General features: G+C 39.8%; 1 protein-coding gene across 3 annotated transcripts in view; it reads left to right on the top strand.

The window, feature by feature from the left end:
* The window catches only part of LOC129725333 (serine/threonine-protein kinase NLK), a 189,027-nt gene continuing 178,776 nt past the window's right edge, over window positions 1–10,251 (top strand). For 2 of the 3 annotated variants that reach the window (XR_008728075.1, XM_055681012.1), the window contains exons 1-2: window positions 1–896; window positions 1,425–2,088. Coding sequence is in view for 2 of the 3 variants with exons in the window: in XM_055681012.1 (XP_055536987.1) it covers window positions 1,883–2,088 (206 nt within the window). In the remaining variant the exon portion in view is untranslated. The remainder of the gene's footprint in view (window positions 897–1,424; window positions 2,089–10,251) is intronic. The other variant, XM_055681013.1, reaches the window with a different exon arrangement.

Below are 10,251 nucleotides of genomic sequence, written 5' to 3'. Positions count from 1 at the left end.
AGTTCGAGTTCTAGAGACGTACGTGCTTGTGCTTTAGCTTTCAGTCTCCGAGTAAATTTGGTTGAGTTTGGACGTGCCCGTTTAGCTCAGCGTTCGATCGTTCGCTCGTTGTATAGTTTGGGTATCTTTTTGCTAAGAACACAATAAACTGACAAATCAGTGAAGCAGTGTTTGAAGGGGTGTAACCAATTTGTGGAAAAATATTGTGACAAACCTGTGCAACGGTGCAATATACATAAAACGAAACACTACGGAATCGCTGCTTGTAATAACAAACTGAAATTTGTTACAAATTGTGACCACTGCCATAAACGAGTGCATAGTGTGCGCTGATGAACGAGTGAAGAAAGCACCTAGAAAATAGTTTGTACTTGGAACATCCATTTTTGTTCTCTCCCATTATCTATCGCCAAGTTTCATTTTGTCCATCCCTTGTCCGCAGTCGCGGTATGAAACCGAGTCGAGCTGCTTCCGTAGCTGTGTGTGCGTGTGTGTTCTAGTTTTCGGCATTGACAGCTGCTACCTCTCGCTCTCTTCATTTTCGCTGTTACTTCGAGCGATTAGCTGCTTTTCGGTATCGGATCGCTGAGCCTGGCCGAGTGTGCGTGCGCTGCCTGCCAACATGAAGTAGTAAACAATCGAGAACTGTCAAAAGTGTGCGGAAAATCGCGTTTTGTGCAGATGATTCCTGATTTTTCAGTTTCTTCAATTGCAATCGAGTCAAGGTTTCGGGATTGATAAGGACGACGTAGAGTGGAGTTCTGCCGTTCGCTAATCTCAGCACGATTGGCAGATGTTTGTTGATTTAGTACACTGGAGCAAATTTTAACCAAATCTACAGACAAGCAGGAAGCCAATGTGTTCAATACAGAAAGCTGATTTAGTTTGTTTTTATGGTATGTACCTATGTACCTAGTCATCTCAATTTCATTATTCACATTAAAATTTACTGTTTTACACGGTATCATATTATGAAGATTTGCTAAATTATGAATTTGAGTGGGTGTTACGATTATTAAGAAAATGTAATATTTGTACAGCTACTAGACTCAAGTATCCACTGAACGAGTTTTTCGTTATGCTTTGGTTATTGACAAGCAAAATGGTGACTGAAATAATAGTGGTCCTAAAACAATGCGTTACAGCATGCATGAGTTGGCCAAAAATCGTTTCTCAATCAATTTAATCGAAAAATATGAAGTTTCACCGTTGTTGTTAAATTAACTTTAGTAGATTTTCAAATACTTATAGTGCATTTATGGTAACAACCCATGACGGGGTCGTGTTTTTAACTCGTTAGATCATAATAACATTAACATACAAGTATAAAATTTCATTTTTGGCACAAATGGGTAAACATTAAAGATTTTAAAGTATTTGGAACCAAATGTTTACCTATATTTATTTCTTATTACCATTTCCAGATTGTACCTGCCAGCAGTAGAAACGGAAGTCAACAAGCTTGAGTCCGACTGAATTTGTTTTCCATCGGGCAAGCTGAAAACGAAGTCACAAGTGAACAAAGCAAGGAAAATCCCAGGAAGCGTAAAAGTGTGATGAAAATAACTACCAGTGTCAGTGTTTTGTGTTTGTTTTGAAAACGCCTCGCGTTATTTATTGTGCGACTAGCGCTTGCCTAGTAAATAAAGGTGAATCCATTGTTTGCATTCGAGCCGACGCTGTCCCATGCGCCACGGCAAGGTTATATCAGGTTAAAAGTTTCCATGAAAAGCTCTGTGTGAAGTTGCAAGTGTTTTCATAATTCAAAGTTTTATCAAATTTAAGATCCGAACAATTCGCGTGAAGATTTTCGGATCTGAAGGAGTGTTTTATGTCCGACTAGCTTCACGACACGGTTAGCTCACCTGTTCTGCGCTCTTGAATGGCGGCGGTCGGCGGCCCGACCAGGCAATCTCGCGGGGTCTCCATGAGTGTCTCGATGTCGTTAGTACAGGGTGGTGCAGCCGGTGCGGCTGGGCCACAAGGAGCTATCCTAGCGGCAGCCGCACCTTATTACCAACCGCCAGCTGTTCCCCAAGATGTCCAGCCAGATCGTCCGATAGGATACGGAGCGTTCGGAGTTGTATGGTATGTATTGGAAATTGCACAATTCTTTCATGTTATACTTTATTAAACAGAGTGGAATCAAATCACTAACAAATAAAATAAGATTTCCTACTTTCGTCGTACTGAATTGATAAAGCAGTGGCCACGTGTTTGGATGATGTTGGCTACATTTGTAACTAAGAACGAACACGTTCGTTAAGGTGTTTCCTTTCCATACTCTGCCGTGTTATGAACTGTTGTTGCCGTGAATGCAACTGGTGCACACAGACGACGTCGGCACGTTTTGATGCGAGTGCCTATCTGCGCTTGCGAAATTAAAATATAGGCCAACCCTTTGTTTACATTTCGATTTGTTGGCTCAAGAGTGACCAGCGGTACCTACTGTGATGTGAATCTGCTTCTGAATCATCTGAAACTGTGTGATTAAGCTTTGAGCTGACGTACGAGGCTTGCTGTTGATATTGTTGCGCAAATGGTTTACGGTCTGGGTGCGCACGACTGATAAGTAGTAGAGGTCGTGTGAAAACAGTGTTATTGCCGATTTACTGTTTCCCATACAAGCTGAGCCCGTATCTAAGCTGAGGAGGAAGTAGTATGATTGTTGCGAATGGATTTTTGCATGGAATTAAACAACGCAGTAGATGACGAAATAGAAGTGCATTACACTAAAGTCGCTTTTTACGCGGGGGATACGTGCCGCGTAAATTCTGGAATCCGCGTTAAAAAAACCAGCGTTAGTTCTGCAATCCGAGTGAAGAGAAACCGAAATCCGCACAAAAAAAGTACCGCGTAAATTCCGGAATCCGCGTAAAAAAACCGCGTAAACCTTTTGCCTCAGAGAGAATTTTGATCGTATACTAATTGAGAATGGTTTCCGTAATCGTCTATTTCTCCATATTGAACGGCGTATAACCGCGTCTTATTCAGAGTGGACGACAAACCCGATGTCGTGAAGGAGGAGTTCTGTGAGATTCTCGATAAAACATATGGAAAGAGCCCAAAACTTGAGATCATTGCCGAGGACTCGAACGCATAGGTTGGTCAGAAATAGTTTTTCCGTTCAATTACCGTTAAAAATGCAGTAATAAATGGACTTTTTTCGGATGATGGTAAAAAATAACTAAGGCAGATAATTGAGTTTGATAAATTTCCCATGGATGGTAATTATGGTAGCTTACCTGCAAAAAATTCTGACAGTTAACCGAAACATTCGTCATGGTGGACGAAAACATGCGTGTAGGCATGTTTTTGAGTTCTTTCTTCGTTTTATTTACCAATCCTCAGTTGCGACATAATTGTTGGAGTAGATCTTACACTTCTGGTTTGCCCAGAAATCTTCGATGAAACGCACCTTGGGAACGTTGGGCGGGTTCGCCAACTTGGGTACCACTTTGGTTTTCAGCTGCTCCATCTTCTCCAATAATCGCTTCGAGAAATGGGCCGACGCCCGCGTCTACGGTCTCATGGTATTTCTTAATGAACGACGCAACTTCCAGGGCAGGAGCTTCGTACTATAAATTTTCCCGTTCACGGCCAGTCCGGAGCGAAATAGGAGTAGCTTTAACATCCCCTTTTCGCTGATTGTCACCCATAGCAGCACCTTCTTGGGAAACTAGTGTGAAATGAATGATGCTCACTTCTTTACGTGGCGGAAGTAAAATACGAAGCGCCCAGTCAGTCGTTGCCTTCCAGGGGGAGACAAAATAGACTTTAAAATCTTACTCAGGCGCTGTCACTGCGTTATTGCCTGCAGCTTTGAGACCAGGACTGACATTTATGTCCATATTCGCCAGGTATTTTTTCACTGTTCGGTCGGTTACACCGACCTCTCGGTCTAGCGCACGAGCGCCTCGGTCTCCCTCTTCAGCATTTTTTGGAGCATCTTGTCGCTCAGGGTCGTCGGCTGTCCGGAACCGAGTTTTCTTTCGATGCTTCGATTATTGTCCAATAGTTCCAAGATGTTGTAGTTGTCGGAACGGGCGTATCCGGTGTCCACAAGCTGCCGCACGATGTTCGTTTTCGCCGCGACAGGGTACTGTTTTTTGAACGCTCACAGTTCTCACAGAGTAGCTTCACTGTTTTCGCCATCCCGATTAATAGAGCTGTCAAATTTTTCTGCTCACTTATGGGTTACTATGATTGATGCTGCATGGGTAATTTCGTCAGTAAGTTTGAAGGTGAACCCATGAAAAATCGGGAAAAAATTCTGTCCATTTTTTTCCACTGCAAACGTTATTGGTTTTTTAGCCTTCATGCTACCAGATGAAAATGGTCTGAGGTTGGTGGATTTCGCCGCAGCCAGAAGAAAACTAACTTCCTTGACATTAGCCAAATGATGTTATTTCTAGGGTACCGTGAGGCGCCCTAATTCTGCGCGGCTCTTAATTCTGCTCACTTAGTCTCAAAATGTTGATGCTGTTTAGTAAAAAAGGGAACATAAGCAGAAAGTTGACAGTAATTACGTAAGAAATTACTTCCAAACATCATTTTTGAAAATATGCTTTCAATTGATATTTTCTTAACATTTTAATATGAAGTGCGCAGAATTAAGAACCGCGCAGAAACAGGGCGCTTTACGGTATAAGCTAAAGGTGGATTTTTTATCCTCGCTACCGACTCCGAGCTAAAACTAGACACTAGAACTAAAACTAGCATGTTTTGCCTTTCTCATAGAAAGGTATAGCAATCACTGAAAAAACCAAAGGTATAAAAGTGCTCCAAAGGGTCGAATCTCTTATATCAATCGACTTAGTTCGACGAGCTGAGCATTTTCTGTATGTGTGTGTGTATGCATGCAACGGTCTCCCAATCTCACTCGATTTTCTCAGAGATGGCTGGACCGATTTTCATGAAACTAATTGCAAATGAAAGGTCTAGTTGCCGCATAAGACCCTATTGAATTTCATTGCAATCGGATTTTTAGTTTCGAGGTTATGTATCAAAATGTGAAAATCACAAAACTTCATTATCTCAGAAACTACAAAACCGATTTGAACAAAATTCAAAAGAACGGCCATTTGTGAAATAATTTTATAATGATTGGACATGTAGTTCAAAAGTTATGCAAAGAAATGTGTTTCAAACACTGTTTAAACTCACTCACTTTTCCCAGAGACGGGTGGACCGATTTTCACAAAATTAGTGTCATATGGAAGGTCTTGTTGCCCCATAAGGCCCTATTGAATTTTATTGTTATTGGACTTAAACTTTGTCCGTTATGTATACTAATGTGAAATCGGGCTATGACAAGAAACATGTTTCTAAGACTGTTTGAACTCACCCACTTTTCTCAGAGATGGATGGACCGATTTTCACAAAATTAGTTACAATAGAAAGGTCTAGTTGCCTATAAAACCCTATTGAATTTTATTATAATCGGACTGTAACTTTGTCTGTTATAAATCAAAATGTAAAAGTTATGAAACTCCATTATTTTAGAAACTACACAACAGATTTGGAACAGGTATCAAATGAACAGCCCTTTAAAACAGCCCTGAAAACCTTTAAAACCCCTAAAAACCGCTTTAAAACCTCTAAATAACGAATTTTATGATGATTGAACATGTAGTTCGAAGGTTATGAAAAGAAACGTGTTCAGAAAACTTTATCAAATTCACTCGTTTTGCCAAAGATGGCATCACTGATTTCAACAATCATAGTTTTAAATTGAAGGTTTAGTTGCACTATTGGTACCCATTTAATTTGATTATAACACTGGTTAACAAAATTGAAAAAAATGCTGCTCTAAAGTAGAGATGGTCGGGTACGGGTATTTTTACCCGAAACCCGTACCCGACGGGTTCGGGTCGGGTTTCGGGTAGCGTAAAAAAATATTTTACGGGTTCGGATCGGGTACGGGTAATTTAAAAACCAAGGCTTCGGGTTCGGGTCAGTACGGGTTTGAAAAATTCTCAATTGGTCGGGTACGGGTAATTTGATTTTCGTGCATTATGAGAAATTAATTTTTAACATTTCAAACCTAGGTGTTTTCTGAGTGTCGATAATCGGAAAGATCGAACAAGAAATTGCCCATTCTCACTCAACGAGAGATCGGCCAATACCTATTCTGACAGTTGTCGGCAGTGTTTGCACCAAGGGAATGACATCATGCTATCTCTTTCTAATGTGAAAGTCAATAGTTCTTCCTGCAACCATTTTGAGTTAAATGGAATTTTTGCCAGGCTTTTTTCATATTTGTGAGGAAAACCGCGGAGCATTGCACAGTAAGGCAACTAAATACAAAGGCTGGTTAAGTAAAAAAAGTGTGGATAAATGCGACAAAAATATGGTATTTACTTAATTTTGGGGTGCTGAACACCAATCTCCATTCCATTTTTTATTTGGGGCCGTCCATAAAGCAGGTGACCTAATTATTAATAATTTTGGCACTTTTCCCCTCAGCCACAGGGCGTTCTCCTCACAGAAACAAATTACGTAGCTTTTGCACAACACCTCAAATCAACCAAATTTTGCGAAAAAAAAAAATTTTTTTTAAATTAAAACAAAATAGGTAGTACATACAAACTAACTACGAATCAACTTTTTCTTTGACACCAAAAAAATCCAAGCTATCATTGAAGCTGTTTCAAAGTAATGAATTTTTTTTTAAACACATGTCAAAAAACGTCAGTATGCCAAACTTCGAAAAGTTATAAAAAAAAAAATCACAGGAAGGTTGTATGCAAAGCCACGACCGCAAGGTTGAAGTAGAATACTTTTACAAGAAAGATAACCCGGTTGCTTGCGTGTCAGTCATTTTTTCTAGTAAATAAACGTTGACCGTTCATTGGCAGTATTGTAATTTTTTTTTGTTTGATATTTTGAATGAAGTTCATTGAATATTTTTAAATTTTGTGCAAATGAGAAGTTGAAGTGCTGCCGAATTGTAATATGTACATTTAATACGACATCATTAAACAGGAACGGAACAAAGGCTACGGTTATGCAGAACGCGAATAACGGCGCGATGCGATTCGCCTTACCGTGGTGAAATGTACAGCTTTTTTTAAGGCGAAGTAGAGCTATACATTTCGACACATTTCGTCTTGCCGAATCGCATCGTGCCGTTATTTGCGTACTGCATAACCGTAGCCAAACACTAAGCGACGCAAACACGTAATAATAGTCAGAGTATGCATGTAGATGAAGATAATTAACTTTGGATTATAGCGCAAAACGAGAAAATATTAACTCTTCAAATATTTATTTGTGTTCTTCAAATTTCAGTAGTTCAATTTACATCCGATGAAATGTCTGTTTATTATCTGATGAAGCACTTATATAGGCCAAATGATGCATTCCCAATTTACTAGGTCCATAACTCTGCCGACCGTGCTTGGTAAAGCAATTGTATAACGACCAATCAGAGGTCGAAATTTGTGTTTTGACAAGGCTTAAGAATTTTCAATAGTACAATAGTTCGAATAATAAAATTGCAATTCCATGCATTTGGTAGGAATCTTAGAAGATTTTCTAATCGATTGCTGCAAAAACGAAGGAAATCCATCGAAAATTAACCGATTTATTAGCATTTGAAATTGGACATATTTCTCACTTTTTTCTGTTTTAGATTTTCATTTCTCATCCCTATATAGCCGAACTTCCTGAGGGAAGTATTCTACTTCAAAACCGCGCTGCTCCTGAGACGTGGTGACCAACCACAGGGCTAGTGCTTCTGCTAAGAAAGGACGACTGATGTTGTTGCTGTCTAGAACTATTATGAGCGGCTCCGGCTGAAACAGGCTCTTATATACGGATGAAAATAGGAATGAATTATTTTACGTACGTGGTGGAATGATATAACTTGAAAAATATGTGTGACTTCATTCCGGCTCAGAGCGATCATTTGATAAGCTCCACCTTTTTTTCAGTTTCTAAAGTTTTTCCTCAGTTTCGTAGCACGGATGCACAAAAATGATTTCTTGTCGAGCCGGACCGATAGCACTCTCATTGAAGCAACAACATAACATGTTTTGTGTCGTGTTGTGCAGCTTCGTTGAAGAAAATGTTCTCGTCCCCGTGTCGCATGTAAGCAGATTATTGCGTTCAGTAGACAGTAGATAGTGTATCCAGCGAATAAACACCGATGGTGCTCTCACACACGCAACGGTTTTAACCCGTATCTTATTGCGGTTTGTAACATCAAGCGATTTCGTTTGCTCGCTGTTGCGTGTTGCATCATGTTGCAACTCGGCAGCTGGGAGACGACGAAATTCTGTTTACGCTGATTGATTGAATCGTCTTCATATTAGCTCTGCATAGTCGAACTAACTGCTTTTGTGAATGCGTTCTAACAGGGCAGTTTATTACTCAATGTCGGTTATGCTGATCGCAGCGTTTGCGCTGCCCCTACAGTGGGGAGTTTACTAAATAAAGTAAAAATTAGACAACTACAACAGAATTTGGTTGCATCCCGCATAGAATGTCTGCTTGTGTTGATGCCAGAAAATTATTAACCTTCAATTATTTTTTTATTTGCCTTCAAAAAAGCATTTTGCTGTTCAAAATCGGTTGCTAATTACAACCTTTGAGCTGCCCTAACATTGGGGGAATTAAGATACACGAACAACATGCACTGTGGAAGCTATTTCACATTCAGTAAATTAGACGGGTGCGACAAATTTAAATTGCTAGGATGCAACACAGAATACTTGCTTGCGTTGACAAAAATTATTAACTTTCAATGACTTGTTTATCTGCCTTCAAAAAGGCATTTTGATTTCCAAAATTGGATTTCCTGATGGCAATCTTCATGCTGCCCCAACACGGGGGGAATAATGGCTGTCTGGCGACACACGCTGAGAAAAACCGAGACGTGGTGACCAACCACAGGGCTAGTGCTGCTGCTAAGGAGGGACGACTGCTGTTGTCGCTGTCTAGAACTATTATGAGCGGCTCCGGCTGAAACAGGCTCTTATATAGGCCAAATAGCATGTTTTCAATTGCAAGGTATATGATCCTGTCGACCGTGCTTGGGAAGCAAGCATATAACGACCAATCAGAGGTCGAATTTTTCGTTTTGACAAGGCTTGACTATTTTCAATAGTACAATAGTTCAAATAATAAAATTACAATTATCTTATTTTGGGAAGAATCTTAGAAGATTTTCCAATCTATTGCTGCAAGAACGAAGGAAATCCATCGAATACTAACCGATTTATTAGCATTTGAAATTGGACATATTTTTCACTTCTTTCGGTTTTAGATTTTCATTTCACATCCCTATGTAGCCGAACTTCCTGAGAGAAGTATTCTACTTCAAAACAGATCTCATGATATTGCACCCACATTTTGGATTTAGGCACTTGAATATCATAGCGATAAAGGAAAAATATTATGAAACAGCTGACGTAAAAAAAATTCAGGCGGATGGACATCGATTCTCTACTGTGTTTGGTACGAAGTAAATATGTATATGAGATTTGACAGCGATAGCATAGTCTTTGTTTGCACTGTGACCAGGGATGTACAGAAATATCTGTGTTGCACCGATTTTTAGATTGAATCGATGACACCGAATCTGTAATAAAAAATTACAGGTTTTTGGCAAATGCAAATGAATCATCAAATTTTTCTCAAGTTATAAACAATATTAACTTTGACTTTATTATAATATTAAGATTTCAGGTTGCTGCGATGTTGACATAAAACTCGTCGCTTTTTTAACTTTACCAGACATGCATTTTTCATAGTGGACCTCTTCTATATAGTGGACCATCCGCCTGGAACTCTGGGTTCATTAACATGCGTTCACATTCGCACTCGGTTTTTGTCTAACTCCGGCCATCATCTCGAGAAACCACATATGACAATTAGTGCATATAACGTGCGAGGTACCCAGGTATTTTGAAAAAAAAAAAAAAAAAAAAAATCCAGGACGGGTCGGGTACGGGTCGGGTTTAAGCAATTTCGGCGTTGTTTTCTTTCGGGTACGGGTCGGGTACGGGTAGTTGGAATAGATATTTTTCATGTTCGGGTCGGGTACGGGTATTTTAAACAAACCAGACTACGGGTTCGGGTCGGGTACGGGTTTGAAAATTTTCGATTAGTCGGGTACGGGTCGGGTACGGGTAATAAATTTCCCATACCCGACCATCTCTACTCTAAAGCTCATAACAATCGCCCTAGAAAGAAAAAAAATCACAGGAAAAGCTATAATTTTTCAATTTTTCTTAGTTTGACCTT

Source organism: Wyeomyia smithii, chromosome 2 (genome assembly GCF_029784165.1).
Source record: "Wyeomyia smithii strain HCP4-BCI-WySm-NY-G18 chromosome 2, ASM2978416v1, whole genome shotgun sequence".
Classification (NCBI taxonomy): domain Eukaryota; kingdom Metazoa; phylum Arthropoda; class Insecta; order Diptera; family Culicidae; genus Wyeomyia; species Wyeomyia smithii.
The sequence above is the reverse complement of the archived record's forward strand: the minus strand, read 5'-3'. Positions and strand labels throughout refer to the sequence as shown.